We start from the raw sequence: 21,754 nt of genomic DNA on the forward strand, positions 1-21,754 counted from the left end.
TAAACCACCAGAATCTGCAGACACTCACACAGGCCTCCTCTGACCATTTGAAAAGTATGGCGCCATTATGAGAATCTGACGTAACCATATCAAAGACAACAAAAGTCCTTTAGAACGTGGCAACGGACCAACAGGGTGACACAATGCCTTGCTCTGGCTTCTCCAGGTAGCTGAAGTTTTTACAGCAGCCCTCAGTTACAAAGCATTGCCTGTGCAAGAGGAGCAATATTGTCTAATGCTGCCCCCTGTCTGCCAAAACAGACATCTCACTGAGAAGTTAGTACTGAATCAAATTAAAACAATTATATTTCATCCGACTTTAAAGTAACTAATAAAAAAAAGCAAATATGACTTACTATTTCCCACGTGTTTGACCTAAAACAAAGAGTGTTGTTGGGATGCCATTATATGCAGAACATGGCACCAATGATGAAAATGATCCATCAACGTGACTTGGACATACAGAAGCTAAAATGTAAAGGAAATGTCTTTCACAGAGCAGAACAGGATATTAATAAAAGTTGGTGACAAATACAGCACTGCTGATTTGTGTGATGCTGTTCCTGTTGAGATGAAGCAGGGGTGTACGAGCAAGTTTTACACAACATTAGACTGGCTGAGGTGCTGAGCTGCTGGGCAATATGCCTCAAGGCAAAATTAATGATCCAATCATTGTAAATGCCAATTGCCTGTAATCCCTAGCTGGAAGCAAATCAAAGAGAAGGAAAGGTTTCCGTTAAACAGTCACAAGCTCTCTCTCGCTCTCTTTCTTCGCCTCCCCTAGGCACCAGATGCCTTTCTTTCATTATTTTTTCGATCCAACCTTCCTTTTCTCAGCTCTGTAGCCCTGTCTGCATTTGGTTCCTATATGTCTCCCAGCTGCGGAGTAGAGATGGGGCCCAGGCCCAGCCCTGGGGGGCAGTGGAGGAGGGAAATCCCCAGGACAACTGGTCTGGTCACGGACAACCCAAAACCAGTAGCCATCCCTATTCTACCCTCTACTTCCCTGGCAAACATTTGCTCTCCAGCTTAGCTCAGAAGCTAGCCAGCAACTTACCCCCACACTCTTGTCTGGTAATGCCAATCAGAGTCTACACAGCCCTGCGCTCTAGAGATGGAGAAAAAAGAAGGTAGAGAAGGGACACTGGGAGAGAGAGATGGAGAAAGAAGGAATAGAAAGGGAGGGGCAAGGGCAGTTCCCTGAGAGCCACAAGGCAAAGCAAGAGCCTTTGGCAAAGACAAACAAGAAGATGGGAGTCTATCCCTATTGATATGCACAAGCAGAGACCATCGGCTAGTCTTCAGCTAAGACAAAAGGAAGAATGGGGAGAGAAAGGTGCACTGTAGTGGAGTCCATATGTGTCTGTGAGTGGACACAGTATGAGCAGAAAGGGGAGTTGGGCTGGCTGAATATGCTGTTACTTCTTTGTTGCATTCTTCTTATGCCGACGGAAATACACTCCTCCTATTGTTTGTTTCTTTTATTATTGTTTTTATTTATTTTTAAAATCGCAAACTACCCCCTCGTCTTTATTGTAAGCATTATAAATTTCCCCAAAGCAACTTCACTGAAGTCATCCACACTATTATTTAACTGCCTTTGCAGACAGTGGTTGCACCTGTAGCTCTCCGCCCTGGCTTCTGAAACTCTTGAATTCTTCCCTCCGTCGTGTGCACACACGGTTTAATGACATAATTTCTGAGCACATTGCCATTACAGTATAAAAAGGAGGAAAGACGCCTGTTCCCTAGCTAAAGAGTAAATATGTAAAGAGCATGGTCAACATGGGGCAAACAGAGTCCTGATCTATGCAGGTTAAAGTTCTGGGCCTCATTTTCACAGCAGGGGGCCTTGAGATGCCTAAAGACAAGCATGCGTAAGAAAAAGACCGCGACATGGAGGCCTATTTAAGCCCACATTGTCCCTTCTCCATCCCCTATGGCCTCTTACAGCACCCCCACCAAGCCAACAGTCCTTTGCCTCCTTTCTGTGTCCATGGTTCCCCCCTCCCACACTACAGGGACCCCTCCCCAGTGTTTGTAATCCCAGCAGAAACACTTAAGGTTCACAGTGGGTGCTCATCAAAACCATCTGCCTGAGAAGAGGGTGAGAGAGAAAGAGAGAGATGACGAAGGGAGGGGAAAAGAAAAAGAGCGATGGAGGAGAGGGAGGAAACGAGGGAGGCAAGCTGCCTTATCCAGTTCATATGTTGGGTGTACTAATCTGTTCAATTAGCACCATTACAGGCCCTGCAAGTAGCCTGATTATTATTAGTGTAATCTTCACCCGCACCGAGGAGCCAGGCTCCAGCTTCATTGGTTGCAGTGAGCAAAAAAAAAAAACTCGGGAGAAACACCTTTCATTGCTGCTTGAAAGTAAATAATTAGCTGCAGGAGAAGAAAACGAAATAAAAAATGACATATAGCTGCCACATGAATAAAAACGACTGACATTTCCTCCCCCATATATTTTTTTGTGCAGATAACGATTACTTGTAAAAAAGGGGATTTCTCTATTTTACCTGATCAGTCTTTGGGGAGCTTATTTCTTATCACCTGTAGCAGCAAGCTTCCCACTGTTTATAACAAATGCCTGTTCAGGTCTTCCTCGGAGGGTTAGTACAGGGCAGTACTCTGTGTCTGTGTGTGTGTGTGTGTGTGTGTGTGTGTGTGTGTGTGTGTGTGTGTGTGTGTGCGTGTGTGCGCATCTCCAGGGGAGTGCTGATCTGAACTCACAAGGGGCCAAACATTGACACAGATACGCACACACTTACTCATCTACATAGGCAAGCACACACATATATTTTCATGCTCTTCAAATCCATTTGCAGCTGTGATAGTAATAACCGACGGACAACGAGGTGTACTGCCTTCACACTGGGTCCAGTATGAGTTACTATAAATATTTCATAGGCCTCCGAATCTACTGTTTAGTTTTAGATGAGGAAAATGAATGGTACTCTGTCTCTTTCCATTGCTCCCGCATGCCTCGATCAAACAATGTTCAGTATTTAAAGTGCCTTCTAGACTGCTGAGAGACAGAGTGAAAGATGCAGTGTAGGGGGAGCGGGGAGAAAAAGAGGGGGTTGTACCAGACTGCAGCTGTGAGAGTAATTATGTGCTTGGAAATGTGATCATTTGTGATGAATAATGAATCGATTACTGAGATAGACTAGCAATGTTTGGCAAATGGAATGAAAGCGGTGTTATGGGAAGCTAGACTCGGGTAAAATAATATTATTTATGTGTGAGAGTCTGTGAGTGAGTTACTGAGAGCGTTTGAGTGTCTGGGGCATATAAAGTGCATCTGGTGTCCAGTATGGTCTGCGTGGAAGCTGAGGTCTTACCTCCTGTATGGTTCTGGAGCCGGGGAAGTTGAGACTGTAGTCCCTCTGAGCCTCGCGGTGGCTGATGACCAACAGGAAGTTCTGGTTTAACGACTCTTGGAGATCACTAAATGAGGAGAGGAAAAAATAAAAACAGTAAGAAATAGGGAAGAACACAGTGGGAAATTAAATAAATAAATAAATAATAGAATTTGATGCAGAAAAGGAATATGGAGGAAAAGCCAGGCATACAAATTACATAAGAGGGATAAAAGAATCAGGCCAAAAAACATTATCACTAAGAGCCATCCAGTCAAGTAAAGGGCAAGTTGAAACGTGTCAACTGGTGGTAGCCTGCTGGCCCACAGGGAGCTGGAGGCCTCCTCTGGGGGTGAGTCGCCCACTTCCCTGGTTGTGTCTAAACAAGCCTGGCCAATGCGTCGCTCAGCACAGCAGGCTACCACAGCTATGACCACCTGCACAGGAACAGCATGCAGTCCATCAAATTGCCTTACTGCTAATAAATCTAGCAGCTATTATGAAACGAACCCAGGAGGGCCTACAGCTCTTTCCTAAATACAAACCAAAGATGCCGTAGAAGTTTATACTGCGACTTACAGTGGCCCAAAGTGACCACCCGGCAGGATGTCGTAAAGTTGTTGCCCAACACCAACAACTGTGGCTACAGGCTTATCTGCTGCTTCTTTTTTTTTTTACAGAGTGTAAACAATTATGAACATAATGGCAACTACTTCCATTCTCCAGCCAAAGAAGCAAATTAGGAAAATAAGTATTGTGCATTAAGACAAACCACTTCAGCAGATGCTGCTGGATAACTGTTGTATCACTGCTTGTACTTCACTGCTCGTCTACCTTGACTGTATGGTGATTATAGTCGTATCAATTAAAATATATCAGTTCATTTTAATTACAGGCTACTGGAAGCTGCATCAGAAACCTAAAGTAGATTCTATGATTGATCTAATGATAATGTTCCTAAACTAAGCTACATTCTCAATCTGCATCAGTTTTATGGTGAAACATTCTTCAATTCATAGTATTACAAAATGGTAGTATAATAATAACAACACTGACAAACTGAATTGAGAGAATCTTACAGGAGTATAAATACAAAATAAATCATAACAAATTAAACCAATTCAACATGACATTTGAGCTCAGGTCCAGTTACATGAATAATTGGACACCTAACAGTTCAAGCCATAAATCTAAATATTTCATTTTAACAATGTATTAAAAACAATAATACTTATATAATTTCCCTTAAAGCATGAACAGCATTCACTGGTGGGCAAAAATATGCAGCTAAATGGTGTTTACAGGTAACGACTGGTCTGAGCCGCTCACTCTCACAGTGGACGCCATATGCTGATTTCATTGTGAACAGAGACCTGGCAGTGAAGACGTGATCTGTTCAAGAGGCCCCGAGGGGTCAGACTTTCTGGACTCGCACCGCAGCTCGCTCAGCAGCTTACAGCTGTGACAGAGACGCTGTGAACGACGCAAACGCAGACACTTTGTGTGCTTCACGTAGAGAGGAGGAGGTGGGGGAATCAACTTTTGGAAGCTTCATTTACAATAAGCTGTGAGGTTAAGTAGCGTTTTGAGCAAACGCTGGGTCTGTGCGGCTGAATATCAATGGGAGGCTTAAGGGCCGAAGCAGGCACTTAATCAGGGCTCAGAACCCAAGGAGAGGAGGAAGAGTTGAGAGAAAGAGAGGGATGGGGGAATTAATATGTAGCGCACACATTAATTATGCAATCACACCCTTAATCTGCACAGATCTGGACGAGCTTATGTTAACAGAAGCTCAAATTTACTGTAATGACAGCATATTTACATTGACTAAAACTACGAAATCAATATGTAAATGTAATGTTTGTTGTAGCTAACTGGGGAAGATTGGAAATGTGTGGAGTGGGAAGGATGAATGCATATGTAATAGGGCTGAGCAGAAGGATGAGAGGGATGTGTGTGCATGCGTGCGTGAGGGAGAGTGAGAAAAATGGAAGGGGTAGGGACACATAAATAAGGATCTAGCTAATATCATGATTATGTTTGGACACAGTCCCGAGCTACTGCTGGCAGGCAGCTAGACTCCTAAATAGACAGAGATAGAGGGTAAACTGAGTGGAAGTGTTACTCTGTCCTTCCAAGCAAAGAAGGAACATCTTAGCAGTCATTCATGGCAGACCGACGAGACATTTGGTGAGTGTGTGGGTGGAGTTCTGTTCAAGATTTACTTTGGAGGAAAAAAAAAAAAAAAATCAGATCACTCGTTGTGCTCTATAGTACAAATATAATTACTCAAAATATCAAATGCATTCAGAGGGGGAAACGGTGCCATCTGTCTGGAGAGGCTTGCAGGTTGATATAAACAAAACAGCCGTATTTCAAGTCCAATATCCCTTTGTCTCCACTGCTTTCATCGCTGATGTTTTCAAAGCAGCTGCCATCTGAAGGAAGCAGGCCCTTCGAGCAGTACAGGGTTGAAATGTGGATGTCTCCGTGTTTGCTTCTGCCTTCGGAGGTCTCCTTCTCACTCAACACACACACTTGTGACATCCAGGTCGGCCTGCAACATCTCTGGGAGGTACTTGACATGGCATAAGGGTGTCAGGAGGAAAATGTCATTTAACTTTATGGACAGAGAAAATGGAGCGTTTTGCAGGGGAGAAGAGCAGGCTAAACAGATTGGTTTCATTCTGAGGTAAGCCCATCGCCTAAGCTGTGAGTCCCCACGGCACAGAGCAGACTCTAGACCTTATTAAACTAGCACTGCCAGACACAGAGGAACACACACACACAAATTGTGGCATGTGCCTGCAAAACACAAATACCCCTACACACACACACATTTTCTCCGACCCCTCTTACACTGACAAGCACTCAGTGCCGCCATGCGTGTGTCATCTGATTAGAGACACAGACACATAAAAACACACTGACCAAGTGAGCCGTTCCCACTAATTCGTACAGGGGAGGTCATGAAGTACACACAAGGTCATCTTACCTCCTCCATATTTTGCATCCACAACAAAGCAGAAGGATGCGAAACCGTTCGGCTCTGTTTCGCTCTGCCATCTTGTTGCAAAGTTAATCAGCATGCTAACTGAGAGACACTTCCCGTCAGGTCTGCTCGAGCTAACTAGCTAGCTGTCTTACCTAAAAAGCCTAGGGTGAATCTGCTACTGGATAGCCGACACACAGAGGGTGGGAGGGGAGGGGAGGGAGACAGGAAGCTTCAATAAAACACACAAAACCTAATGAATCATTTTTGCAATTTCAAAATGATTTGAGAGTTCAAATTAAAATAACCTTTCCTTGGCAAATATGCTTCCTGAGAGCAGAGCGGAGAATAAGCGAGGAAGGAAACAGGCTCCATTGAAATATTCATCAGGCCGTCATCATTTATGCAAGAGATTTAGGTCCTCCTCAACACCCTCTTGTATTCACAGACAGTCATCAACATGGTCACAGAGAAAGACCTTTTTCAGACCGGGCTTCAACACTGCAGTACTAACTGCACATCGCTAACTAAATAACTACCTGAGATGGATCGGTGCTCAAAGGAAAATCTCCCAAAGCCTCAAGATTTATTTCTAATCAAACAAGACAACTAAGGGAGGTTTACTCAGCGGAATCATAATGACAGTGGAGCACTATTTAATCAGTCCGTTTGGTTTAGGTGTGTGTGCTGCATGAGCCAAGCTCTACAAAGTAATTGCCAGAGATATTACCATTTATGGCACATTTGCATTTTTACTCAGCAACAATTTGACGCAAATAAACAGAGCAAAATTAAATTTAGGTGGATAACTGCAACTACAAACTAGCAAATAAAGTCATATAGGAGACAGTGGTAGTTTCATTCACCTTACTACAAAACGTATAATTAAAGATAACAATTATAACTGAGAATATTGGTTCTTGGTCAAGAGCATTAGAGCCACAACATTGCTTTTACAAACAGTATTAACAACAATATATATATATATATATATATATATATATATATATATATGAATGAACTGGAGTCGGATGTCAGAGCTGCAGTCTAAACAAGTCTCACATTAGGTCATGGTAAACAATAAAAGATAAATAGCTTTTCTCGTCTTCTGACCACTCATGTCATCATTCACAGACTTCAGGGCTATCTAATCATTCATACCCATTCATATACTGCTTACAAATCCTGCGACAGTGAGCAAACCACGGATTTTTTTCCTGAAGGACGACCAATGATCCACAGTTGGTCTATTAACAGGGTTCTATTCAAAAATTTGCAGACTCAAATTCTGGACTTCTCAAAAGTTTTTCTTTTAAGATTATATTTCGCATTTGAGTACAAATGGCCATGAAAAACACACATATTATTATTATAATATTATTAATTTATATATATATATATATATATATATATATATATATATATATATATATATATATATATATATATATATATATATATCCGAAAACAGGATAAAGGCAAGAGTCTGGAAAGACGAATATTGTTCCACACCCTCTTTTTATTTTTACATACTCATTATCTGGAAATTATTAAGAAAAAATTCCATATTTTCCCATACTGCATAGGAATCCTGGATAAAGGAACTACAACACGGTCGCAGGAGCACAAGTAAACACATGGAGGCTGTGAAGGCAGATTACTCTGCAGGATGATGTTTTGTAGACTTATTTGGCCACTTGTAGGCAACTGCCTATTTTAAAACACTTAATAATCTACTGATGCATCTTGTGTCGTAAAATAAAACATAAATATCTCTTGAGATTGTGTTAACCACAGACCTTATTTCATGCATCTCACCAAAAAACAATTGGAAAAAAAAACATTGACTTTGAGATTAGGGAACCAGACATACAAAAATCTTTAACTCAATTCCACTCCATAGTAAGACAATAGATAGAGACAATGTGTCTCACAGACTCTACTTTAAGCATCACTGAGAGTGGGAAGACTTATTGAAGTGCAATAAAATGACAATTTTAGGAAGAGTTCTACATCTGTGTTTACTATACGTGGAGTAAGCACAATAATTGGTTCCTTAATCATTTTGTTTTCCATATCTGTGCACGAGTAGATAGTGACACATTGGTACTGTGAGTTGGTACCATGAGTTGGTAAAATGTGTGCGTCCCTCCCTGCAAACTTTGGACGGAAGCCTTTATTGGCACTGAGCTCAGTCTACTGCAACACATTTGCACACACTGCACTTACTGTGGATTTATGGTGTGACCACAGTTTATTTTTACTGCAAGCTAACAGCTTGCCTGGTCCCACTACAGGGGACTGCACCCCCTCCTACTCTGTGATCCGTCACCTATCCTCTCCCAGTATGACAGCATGGTCACTACACACACATTTATACACAAATGCATGCGCATACACACAGGAGCCCACCCACTCCATTCAGCCCCAACTGTCTTGCACCAAAATAGCTGACACAGAATAATGAGCTCCTGACACCCAAAATGATATCGATAACACTTGGAAAAATGGCAACGGCGCTGCTAAAAAGACACAGCAGTAAGTGGGGGAGTGAGAAGACGAGGAGAGGGAGGCGAGGGAGGGAAGACTGGGGAGATGAGGGCCATTAGCTGCCAACACAATATAACTACCACTTAGCCTAACTAGCAGGCAAAGCGGCAAACTGCCAAATGACTTCTTTTACAAGTGTTCTGGTGACATGAGGATGCTTGCTTGGCTGCTAAAATGAGGAAATGTGGTGAGAGTTACAGTACAATATTAATTTAGAATCCACCGTCAACAAACAAACAAGAGCCATCCTAAGTGAGACTATAAACAGAGATAAAATGTATCATAGAAAAGTGCAACTGAAAATGTTCTATTATGCCTGACTCCTAACTATTATGAACCCTTCTGATTTTAAATTGTGCTGTAAAAGAGAGACAGTAAAACTGGCAATCAAACATTGGTACACCAAAAGGTGTCCTGGAATGTTTTATTAAAATGTTTTCATTCAGCCTTTAAACTGGCAACTGCCAAAAAAAATATCATATGATCATGAGACATTTAGGATGATTGAACAAATTACATTTGTATTATTGTGTCACATCTAACTATGCCCAGCCTGAATGAGCCTACAAGACAACATACATGCATTCAAGCCAGGACCAGAGTGGTGTGTATTCAGACGATCACCAACAACAACTAATTGAATAAATCACTGACAAAAATATACACTGCATTATACTGGAGAAATACAAATAATTACGAATCAAATAATCCATCTTCTTTTGAGAGAAAGTTAGTAAACTTCCAAACTGAATGGCAGTTACAATTTTTTAACCATATATATTATTTCATGGATAATCAACCAAAAGATGCATCGAACCAGTCAGAAATCACATGATTGATTTTCACACAGGCAACGAGGCGACTACAAGGTCTCGATTGTTTGAGAAAATCCACCATCCAAACCCGCTTCCATAAATTTAAAGGCAAGCAGATTTCGATAAATCCAGTCAAAAGTCTTTTGACAAAACATGAGAAAGTGTTTTTTAATTTGTAATTTCTTGCTCTAATAATAGTTGGGATTGAATATGCGTGATCAATAGAGGTAATAGAGATGAAATTTGACGAGATTTAAAGAGGACCTCTAGAAGAAGAGATTTTAAAAAGGTTCATATGCAATACCTTATATTTGGATTCCTTCTTCAGTTTCCCTTCGACTACAGACCAAATAAATTCTTTAGTTCTGTCTGAATTTATAAATGTATTTGGCCTATAGTCCAGTAGAGTGATGACCACCTCCAGCTCAAACGTTGTAGTACCGATATCATTAACGTCAGATGAAGTATGTTTTTCTTAAAATTTATCTGCAAAGTCTGTCTTCCATTTTTTAAGCACTACCTTTCATTATTTTATTCTTCACTGTTTCACCGTTATTTATGTCCGAAAAATGCTATTCCTCTACTGAACCTTCTCTTAAGAAACTGTCCACTCGTATCAAAGATATAGTTGAGTTTGCCTGTATTTTTGCCAAGTTATTCTTTTATCACTCCAAATTTTTTTGTTGTTGTTTTTGTGCTGTCCACGCACACGTATAATATCTTACACACAGACAAGTATGTACCCTCAAACAAATCAATTTTCAATAATCCAACAATTTTATCCTCAAGTGAAAAATTTAAAGTTATTGGACTCCCTATATACGCATGTGAATTGAAGGGACAGATATGACTTCTTTGGATGATGTTAACCTGACACTGATGAAAGGACAATCACACGTTCAAGCTGCCCCCTGTGATTGTATTACCGCTTTGACTTTGCACTGCGTGGCCTGATATTTCAGAAGTAAAGGTTGCTAATACTGCCACGGATTCACTGAAATGAACACGGAGAACACAAACAACAAATCTCTATTGTCACTGGGTACCATCACTAAAGTAACACTTGCGTGTTTTGAAAATAAATGGGAATAAATAATAGATATGAAGTGTGAATATCATACACACAGTCCATGAAGAGTACAATCGGAAACAAACCAAGCAACAATTTCAGGCTGAAAGAAACAAAGATGGGAAGGGGAATTATTATTTACACAACAGAGATTGCGTCGGTAGATGTCCCTCTCAAAATGTCACAATGGACGTGAGAAAATGAATGTGCACTAGCAGGTCAACTGTCTCTTAATATACCAATGAAAATAGTGTTTGCTAGATGAATTCTGGACACATCTTCAAAACTGGAAATAGACCGCCACCTGGTGTTTGCTATGAGGTACTACGCTCATACCACCACCAAGAGTATTTCATAGTTACTCGTGTGTAAGTGTACCAGGATGGAAAGAGGAGAAACAAATTGTGAAAATTGTGAAATTACAAACAAAAAGATGAGATTGAGGGTGGCGAATACTGAGCTAAATACCTGTTTTTGCTGGTGCTGGCAGTAGGGGCAATTTCTGGAGTCAGGACATACAGGCTGTTGTTCTTGGGCAGGTGTAAACTTCTCATCACCGTCTGATTACACACACATACAGAGATACAACTTCAAAATAGTTCTACTCACAAAGAAGTACTTATAATTGTAAAGATAATGATTTCTTAAGGAAATATACTTCATCAGAATGCATATTCATTCATCTCCTGATGATTATATTTAGCAAAGCCAGTTATTATGACTTGGTTATAGGTGTTAATGTAGTTTGAGGAACATCAAATAGTTGTATTGATGGTGGAATAGGAAACAAGGCATGTTTGCAAGAGTAATGTTGGCATGCTGGCTAGAGCGTAATGACCTGAGCAAGGCTGTGACAACCAGAATGTCTTGGATAACAGCATTAAATAATGTCGTGTATGCTATGTTCTAATCCTTACAACCAACAATGGAAAATGTAATTGTTGAGACAGCACACACTGTAAAATTGAAAATGCAAAACAAAAGTAAGAGAAGACAAGCTCCTATCACCAGTGCTCTTTTCCCTCTTTTCTTAGTGCTACATTCTGTGTTTTTTTCACGTGTCAGTTTGTGACCAACATTTAGAGGGTGTGATAACTCACACTGTCGGATACATCTCCACTCTTCCATCCCTTCAGCTGCATTTTGGAGACTGGAATCCCAAGATCTGCCTCAAGGATTTTTTTTATTTCTCCTGTAAATTAGAGTGCCGCAGAAAATGTGTATTATGCACAAAGAGGCAATGTAATATGTTGAATATTGTGTACAATATTTATATCGGCGTGTGTGGGGCTCACCGACTGCGCTGCCTTCCTCCAGTACCAGCTCTATAGTGCGCTGCCGGTACTCCACCCTGAAGTTGAGCATCCGGGGCTGGCGCTCTACAATGTGTCGGGAGGTGGGGTTGACGGGGCAAAAAGCTGAAGTCGAGGACGATGCAGGAGAGGAGGACGAGGACGAAGAGGAGGCGGGAGGAACTGAACCTCCTGCTGCTGCATCGGCTGCTTCTGATTGGCTAGGAGGTCCGAACATGCTGGACTGGCTCGCCTCACTGGAAAAGTTACTGCACAGAGGTGACAAGATTAGTAATGGTGTCGAAGATGGACTGCCGAGTTCATATCCGAGGTTATTTCATGCAAGATTATGACACTAAAATGTGGACAGAAGAAACTGCCTAAAGATCAAATATATGAGTCCGTACCTCTACCATAGACTGCATAAGAGAAGTGGACGCCACACATTGGTTTGTCGACAGACACATTAAGTTCGGCTTTTTTAACCGTCTTACAACCGAAGGCTGAATAAATATCATTCATTAAATAAATAAATATCATGCTGTGTTGAAGACTTGAAACTATGGGATTCAGACCATCCAGTGAGAAGCAGCATCATTTTCAAATAGACTCATCAGACTTTCAGAAAAGGGCTTACCCACCCACCCTTCTTTACAATAACTGCTTACTCTCTTTAATGTGTTTCTCTTTGCTGCTTGGTTAGTGTATGACCCATGTTTCACACAACACAGTAAATAATGTCTTTTTGTCTCCCGTCCATGAACAAAGTGTGTCCTTTGTTCCTTAAGTGTAAGCAAAAACTGTCTCGCAAGAGCAGAGTGCCAGACTCTGGCTTTCTAACAAAGGCTGTGTTTTATCTGGCCCACCACATTAGAGAGGCCACTGTCCTACAAGGCCGACTGTCAACGGCCACAAAACCTCCACAAAACCTCCATGTTCAGAATAGGGAAATAGGGTGGGAAATAAACCCAGACAAATGATAGCACACTATAACTGGCTCCTCCACAGCCATCTCAGTAACAAACAAACAAATTATTTGAAGATCCAAATCATTCCGGAACTTATAATTGAAGAAGTAGAATAGTTAATGAAAAAAAGAAAGCAGGTATTTAATAATCATACAACATTGACCTGTTTTGAGATCATTTCAGATATTTCCTTTTCAAGGGTGGATAAATATATCTGATATAAACCTTGCGTACAAGTTAATGGATGTGAAAAAACAAATGAATCCTACTTTGTAACATAGGAGTATCTCAAACCACGCAAATGCTAGAAAGTGGCTGGAAAAATACACAAGGGAAGTCATACCATGAGTACATATATGTGGAATATGTATGAATATGCCAGTATTTGGAGAAGGCAGACAACTACCATCTCATATCTAGAATCTAATATGTACTGTGGGGAAATAGATGATACACAAGTGAGACTGATATTGTGCTCCAAGAAGCGAAAGAAAATCCAAGGAGATCTTGCCAAGAGGATTCTTACACTTCTTGAAAGCATCTGAGAAAGAAAAAAAAAAAAGAGTAAAACCTAAACTTGGCACAGGAACACTGAAGGCCGTTAAATTGTCCGTTGTTGTTGTTGTTGTTTGGGGGTAGCTTCATGCCGCCCTACATCTAGAGGGCACTGTTCTCCTGTGTAGTCCAGGAGGTGTCCCAAAGCAGACAGAACTGTTGAGCCCTTCACCCGTGGACAGACTGGAAGCCAGTGAAGCGATTACACAGAGGATTCAGCGTTTTTAATCAAACCCGACCAGAAAATCATTTTTGGTGGCCTGAGGAATTTTGGTTTCTCTTCAACAATGCAAGCTTCTAATAATTCCCAACCTGCTTACTAAAGAGGACACAAGGGAGGAAGGAAATGCATTTGAGATGGGAGCGTTGGTGTAGCCTCCAACTGGCTCCAGCTCAGGTCACGTCATCAGAGTCTGTTTACTGGGCAATGCCAGTCTACTGAAACCAGTGCCAGCCACTTAGTAAATGTGTTGGCTGCTGGTCACACTGCCAGCTAGCCTCTATTCACAGCAATGTGTGCCCTTGAGAAAGACCAGCAATATTCTCATGGCCCAAGGGCCTGAACCCCACTGGAGTACATGCGCGTGCGCGCACACACTCTCACACACACGCACGCACGCACGCACGCACGCACGCACGCACACACACACACACACACACACACACACACACACACACACACACACACACACACACACACACACACACACACACACACACACACACACACACACACACACACACACACACACACACACACACACACACACACACGCGCACACACACAATAAAGCGGTTTAACTCAACGTCTCCAGTTTGACTGGGTTCAGCTCAGCCCAGTGCATTCAAGAGTGTAAACTAACCGTTGAGGGAAAATGAAGGGCTCAAAGCCTCTTAAAGAAACCTTTTATATTTAGTAACTGTGTACAACTACCCTCTTGGCAGGATGCTTCCTTTCAGTTGCAGCCTTTTATATTATTCCTCTATTAAACTGCAGATCAGAAACCATGGCAGGAGCAATAACCCCAAACTCGGTAGCATCTAAGTTAGTGTTATTTGCTGGATTTGAATAATGTTGTGTTATATCATGGAAGTGGTGATACAGTGAATGTTTTGCACTCGTGACGTGGTGTAGAAACTATACCCTGTGTGATTGTGGCAAAACCCAAGCTCATGGAAACATGGAATTACAGTACCTGCTTATGCATTTCGGCTTTGGTTTCAGTCATAAATGGTTTTGCAAGATCAGGGAGCACTTGATCAGCGTCCTCTGCTTTACAACAAACAGTGTACAGTGTACAGTGTTATTACCTTTGTAAAATCCCATTCTCCTGTGGTATCACTCCATTGATGGCTGCCTGTAATGAAATAGGAGGTAAATTATACAACAGAACATAATAACATTTTATGGAAAACAGTTGACCGTTCACTGGGATACATACAGTCCAAGCCATCACATCTTTAAATCAACTAAAGAAATACAAACATATATGTTATATAAATAGACTGACAGATACTGCAGCATATATTTCTTTACAGATATCCTAAAAGTAAGTAAGAGAACTGCACTCCATTTCTAAACTTAACAATAAGTAAATAAATGCATTTGGTCATGGAAAGCGTTTTTGTGTATGCCACGGCACAACTCTGTAAAGTGTAATTTAATACTGTACACACATTTCTTTAAAGAGGGACATGCTTCATTTAATTCAGAACACTGTATGACAAACACAATATGTATGTCAAAAGGGTATGTTATATTTGCTGTCTGCAGAGGTTTCAGACTAAACCTAACAAAATGTGACAGAGAATGATGAAATATTTAAATAGGGCTGCTGGTCAGAACAAAAAGAGCTGAAAGGACAAACATGACAATAACCGCTTTGCACTGAGCCTTTGTTGAGATGGACAATTGATTGGATTTCTCTCGAACACTCACTATTCTTCACTGGAAAAACAAGCTAAATGAAGTAAGTTGTTATGTGCTGGCCTAATCATATCCCCTTATTTAAACGAAAGAAATATGGAATGGCAAAAGGGTCTCTTGCCCCAACACTGAAAGACAAACTAATAAAGCATTGGTGGTCTGTATCTAAGGGGATATTGGACTCATCACGGGATCTTCAACAAGATAATGCCATCTGTCCTGCTGCGAGAAGTGTTCAGGGAAGGTTCAAGGACCCAAAAGGTTCCCTGTGGAGATGTCTTGAAAACAAACTTGAGTTATGAATCTGTTCAGTGTTCCTCTCTCAATCATATTGTGTCTCTTCTTGATACTTTTTTTTTTTTTTTAAAAGACACAAGGTGAATGTACTTCCTCCCTCAGAAAACATTTGCAAGCAATTAAACGTGGATGTAAGCAAGCCAGTTTTCTTCTTCCCGACCTTTGTCAGCGCGCCGTTGCATATCATGGCGCATTACCGGCTCGAAAAGATAAACAAAGCCGGTAGCCACTCAGAAGAACAGCTCAGTGGTGCTAATTGAGGTCAAAAACTCTTCGGGCAGCTTTAAGCTGTTATTAAATGAAAGGCACGGACACTTAACCACACTCAGGCGCTTATATAAAGCATTGATGTTAGCACGGCATGCTATTAAAGTGCTATAATGGTGTCAGTGTTGAGTGATCAGAACTAAACATGTACCAATGCAGTACTGAATAGACATCTTCGCTTGCTCACTGAAGAGTCCACTTTATTTTGTTGTGCCTGTTTTTTTGCTATTTATTTAAGTTTATCTGTTTGAGGTAAGAATATCCTTGAGTTTCAACTCTTCTACATTAGTCCTTTGTTTTTTAATTTATTGTTATTAATAAATGATGCATCATGGTTTCTGCTCCATAGCTTGTTTATTGGCTGAATTACATTTAGCTGCGAGTCATAGCTTACTGGAATAGAACAGATCTATTGTTATGTAATTAGTGACACACTTTTTATGCTATGACAAGTCAAAATACTTCTAGCTTTTAAAAGCCACAATATGATGCTCAGCAGTACAAACTGATTTGGGTAAACGCATTTGTTTCTAGTTTCACAACACTATTGATCAGATGTCAGATCTCTTTTTGAGTCTCATTTGGGTATCAAAACATCCACTGGAGCTTTGAAAAGTGCCTGTAAGAAGGTGATAGTTTGCTCATTTACACGGGAAAAAAAGTCTAGTCCTTTAAAGTCTATTCATTTAAAGAAAATACAAGCTTATAGGAGCACATGAAGACATAAAGTTAAGTAAGCTTAAAAGAAATCAAGGCGTTATTCCCTGTTTGAGTGGCGTGCCGAGAGAGTTCATCAGTGAACTACAATGGGAGCTCAGACCAAAGGAGACAACTGAAGTGGGTTGGTTGAGATAGCCAACGCGAGGATACAGTTATTTTGACGCATTGAAGAACGAACATGACGAAAGCACTTTAACGTGCCGTGTATACAGATTGAGAAGGAAATAATTTATTTTGCCATATTGTGGCCATAACATGACTGTTTTGGAGCATAGTGACCATACGGATGAGCAGCAGAGGAGTGGATTGAGTTAGTTGTATATTGCACATTTTTGCCTGGGGTAATCTGAATCTTCCCTGAAATAAAATAAAAACACCTCCATGTTTTATGAGATAAAACATTAGTATTCAGTAACAGCGCAATGACAGTATATGTTTCACAGCAAATGCCAAAACTAATACATGCATATACCGTTCATTGATTACAAGATGGGATGCATGATGAAGATCTGGGTGGCTGTCACAAACCTCTGCTCTGCTAAACAATATCCTGGGGGAACAATGCTCACAAGCCTCACTTTAATTTCTTTTATGTAACTACCCTACTCCCCACCAACACCCCACGCATGCACAGGCAAATTTGTTTTGTCAATGTTTATCAAAACTACCAGCTACTGCTGTGAAATTGCAAGTCATCAGATGTAGTGGGTGAGTCCAGGGCCCACAGTCTGTCCTACCACTGCTTGGACTCCCGCTACCGCCTGCTTTGAACTCCTGCCAACCTAGGTCTAAATATAGACTGACCCTTTCAAAATGCACTTGCGCGATAAAGGGTTCCTTTACTCAGACTCATCATGAGTTAATACAAACTTGGCAGAACACATTCCCTCCCACAGAGGGTGTCTCTCGACTAAACGTTTATTCCACCACACCTCTCAGGACACATTCTCTCACACAGCCACCACATTGTGGGTGGGCAAGATGCTTCCTGATTCAAAAAGCAGAATCGCTAAAAATGAAGAAATCGTTTTGGTTGCATCATAATTGCTCAGAATGTGTGTTATTGGATGTTGACTGCCCTCTTGAACTTGCACTCGAGATGAAGTCAAAGTCTGTCTGGCAAAGCCTACAGTTAATGAACTTACCACTAAATCCCAGTTATTAAGCTCTAACAGAGTGATTGCCTCTGCAATGTTGTCAATTCCAGTGCAAGCCTGTGAGAAGAAAAGAAAAAGAAGAGGAATTACAAGAGAGAAATGCATTGTTCAAGAATATGCAGTGGTTTGTTTTATGACACAGTCTTATGCCTGTACATGAAAAAAAAAAACATTCACAAAAAACAATTCATTTTAACTACTATGGTACCACCAATAAGATAAACATTTTAAGTGGTGGCACTCTTCACAAAAACAAGAAGCTGGTGTTATATTATTCCTGCAATATTGGTCACGAGGCACAAATTTAAACGATAACGTTTATTATATTTTAGATTTATGTGTTTGTGTTTGCCTCAAGTGTAATAAAGGCAGGATTATTTCTTTCGACTGATCCTTGTGCAAGTTTAACTGACGGAACCAAAACGAGTTTGCTCTGATAAAGTGACAACAAATTGGCACAAGCAGTGTAAAAAAGCTGCAATCCCTCATGTAGGCGCGAAGAGGCCCAGCGCCAGCTAAACCTGGTTAATGATGCAACTGCTATTCCTCAAATAAATACACTTACACATTTTAAAACATTGATAAAGGTTACCTAAATGTTTTTTTAAGTCACAATCTGGATAGAAATGTAATTGGTTTAATTGTGGGTGGATATTTTGTCAAAGACTGACTCTCCAGGGTAGTGATTCATGTCCACTGTATTTTACAATATAAAGACTGTAGTAGAAGCAGAGAAACAGGCCTTTCCTGAAGTACACATACTAATATTTAAAGTTTACTTTCAGGGCAGGAAATGGGACTATTGACATGTTCAGGATGAGTGTATTTGCTCTTTAACAGACATTATTTATTCTAAACAAAAGTAAAACAAAGTATATAATCATTTCATTAAGAGAGCATGCCTCTGCCATCCACAAATAAATGACCACAAAGCTGACAATTTAAGGTACTTATGCACAATTGAGGAAAACTACCTGAAGATTTGAATGCCAAGGCAAAGTAAACATGTAAAAATGTCCAACACAAACTTTGTTTCATGCAATGGCTAAATGTTTGGATTGTAGATGGTGAAATCTTTATGTTTAGCATGTGCTTTGATAAATTGCTGCTCTTGGTGTCTGTTTGTTTATAAGTTTATAACCTTGTTCTTGTAAAACATAGCAGTGAAATATTAAATATTCATGTAAGCTGTAAGCATTATGCCAAGTCAAAATCATCGACAAAAGAAAGAAAACAAAAATCCCTGTATTAGTGATGGCAACAAAAATAAATATATGTATTAAATGTATTGTTGTAGACCGGGATTATTCAATCTTTATGTCTTTAGCTCACTAGGTTTTTGGTGTCAGCTGGCATTTATGTTATGTTAATTCAGTAGTATGTACTGCATGTTTCTTATTGTATTAATAAGTGTAGGTTGTAAGTAGAGTGGAGTAAGGTATGACACAATGAATTGGCTTTGCAAAATGTGACATGGTGGACTTGTCAACAGCCTAATTACACAATGTATCTTTTAGGGCCCGTCTGAAAAGACCATGGACAACTTGTACACCTGCACTGGTTAGGCCCGTTGTCAAATATTATGAAGGTGAATGTTGTAGATTCAAATCCCACGACTACAATAACAATCCCAACAAAGACGAGGCCTATGATGTATGTGCCGAGTGTTTATTTTAGAGGAAGGGCAAATGTAATGCTAGCATTGATCCCATTAAGCATGGAAACCAACATAACAGGATGCTAGATTTTAAATGGGAGGCGACATTGTCCGCATTTGATTGTCAGCATCTAAACATACTACCCCACCTGCAAATAGGAATAAATATCAGTTATCTTCCAGCGACATGCCGTCTCTGACGGGGATTTAAACACCCGACAGGACGACATTGCTACGTATAAACAAGTCGGCAGTTAACGTGAGCACCGTTATCATTGTAGCTAACCGCGACTGTCGTTATCGGTCCAACCGGTACTTTTGAAACCCGCCATGAACACCAAAACATCCCCCGTTTAGATACAGGGCCACGGCTACCTAGAAAGTGAGCTCACAGGTAATATTTGTTAATCATAGTCAGTTCGCAAGCTGTCAGTGTGTTAGCTCGGGGAGCTAGCCGCGGAGAGCGGAGGCTCTGCTCGGGTTTGCTGTTTTGCGACGCCGTCAGCTCGAGTGTACGTACGGCTGCTGACAACAGCACGAGACCATTCAGCCACGGAGGAACCGATAACTAACTGCCAGGAGTAATATGTGGGACAACGGGAGAAACACACCTGAAAGTCGGCCAGAATCATTTCTCTATCCATGTTGCTCTCGCCGCTTTCGGAGGCCATGGCAATGACTGGCTAAAAGCGATTCTTCTTCCACTGGCTCCCGTCGCGTCGCTCGCCTCACAGAGGGACACGGAGTTGTGATAAAAAAGCGCTTTACTGAGTGGCGGCGACGAGTGAGAGTTTGGCAAATTAGAAATATTTAACCTGGCCGGGAATCAACCACTTTAGATGGACGCAATCCTGTAAAGTAACGTTACAGTGTTCAGTTATCTCCTATCATTATTGTCATCTCGTCCATTGCTTTACGGCTGACGTAAAGTGGCTGCAGCTGTTGTAAAATAAAACTCGAGCCCTGGACGTGAGATTGATACTTATAGTGAAGTTTTAAACATGACCGTCTGTCCTTTTTTATGCTCAAGAGCTCTTTTCATGGAAAGACCTTGGACCATGTTTCTCTTTCTCTTGTCAATATGCTGAGAGGCGTCGTTTCACTCACACGTACTTAAACATTAAAATACGCCTGTATGCAAATGATCTTGTGTTGGGCGCCTTCACGTAAGCTAACTCAACATTTAGAGACTGCCGGTATAGGCTGCAATACATATTCAATATGCTAAAAGACTGGGTTTTCTACGTTTGTGTAATTTTGCCTATCGTCATTCTCATCATTTTTGAGAGCCACGGACTAATGCAGCAGCTGGCCAGATAACAGTGATGGGCTGCTGTAGGGCGCTCTAAAGACTGGTGGCCTATCAGGACCATGTATATTCGCCTTGAACTAGTATACATCGTAATGCAAATGTATTTACATAGAGAGCATTCAGTATCTGCAGGCAAATGGTAGGTCAACTTGAGGGTTGAAAATGTGCACAGACAACAAACAGGCAGGTGCAGTCGCAATGTCGCTAAAGTGACAGAGGAGCCAGAGGAATTGCCAGTTTCCGCATATATGAATGTTTATAGCGACTCGTGCCAGTTTGCCATTGACTGGACTAATCTCAGATTGTTCGCTGGCACACAGATTCTTATATTCTATTGTATATGTAATATGTCTATATGTATTGCACTGTTGATTCATTGTTGTTGTTTGTCTAATGTATGCACTACCCGCCAAGACAAATTCCTCGCATGGAAAAAAATACTTGGCAATAAATGGTTCTGAATTAAAGCGCAAGACCAAGTTTTGGTTGCATGCGCAAAGCCACAATCAGCCCTATATTGCGTATATATTTATCTGCAGGTTATTGCCGATTACGCCTGAGAGCGGCGGACATGTGACACGATTCGACCTTTTTAATCGTTTTGTTACTACCCGCAGTTTTGTAAGCCCACACAGTATATCAAACTATCTCGTTCATAAAATAAATGACGGTTGAAAAGTGGCGCGTGAATTGTGTATGCGAGTATACAGTAAAATCACTGGTTCACATCTGACCTCAGTGCTGTGGTCAGCCAGACTTAGCGACTATATCAAGCCCCACCGCGAGAGGGCGGCATTGTAAAAGAGGACTG

The 21,754-nt window shown here is 41.0% G+C and overlaps 1 protein-coding gene across 1 annotated transcript in view; it reads right to left on the bottom strand.

The window, feature by feature from the left end:
• The window catches only part of faf1 (Fas (TNFRSF6) associated factor 1), a 59,813-nt gene extending 39,277 nt beyond the window's left edge, over positions 1 to 20,536 (bottom strand). Inside the window, exons 1-7 of the mRNA XM_068591682.1 lie at positions 20,243 to 20,536; positions 17,963 to 18,031; positions 14,918 to 14,964; positions 12,087 to 12,352; positions 11,892 to 11,983; positions 11,260 to 11,351; positions 3,348 to 3,453 (exon numbers count right to left, since the gene is read on the bottom strand). Of these exons, the coding sequence (XP_068447783.1) occupies positions 3,348 to 3,453; positions 11,260 to 11,351; positions 11,892 to 11,983; positions 12,087 to 12,352; positions 14,918 to 14,964; positions 17,963 to 18,031; positions 20,243 to 20,302 (732 nt within the window). The 5' untranslated portion in view covers positions 20,303 to 20,536. The remainder of the gene's footprint in view (positions 1 to 3,347; positions 3,454 to 11,259; positions 11,352 to 11,891; positions 11,984 to 12,086; positions 12,353 to 14,917; positions 14,965 to 17,962; positions 18,032 to 20,242) is intronic.
• Between the last annotated feature and the right edge of the window lie 1,218 nt (positions 20,537 to 21,754).

Source organism: Clinocottus analis, unplaced genomic scaffold, assembly GCF_023055335.1.
Source record: "Clinocottus analis isolate CAN_PGR_092001 unplaced genomic scaffold, fCliAna1.0.p SCAF_25, whole genome shotgun sequence".
NCBI lineage: Eukaryota > Metazoa > Chordata > Actinopteri > Perciformes > Cottidae > Clinocottus > Clinocottus analis.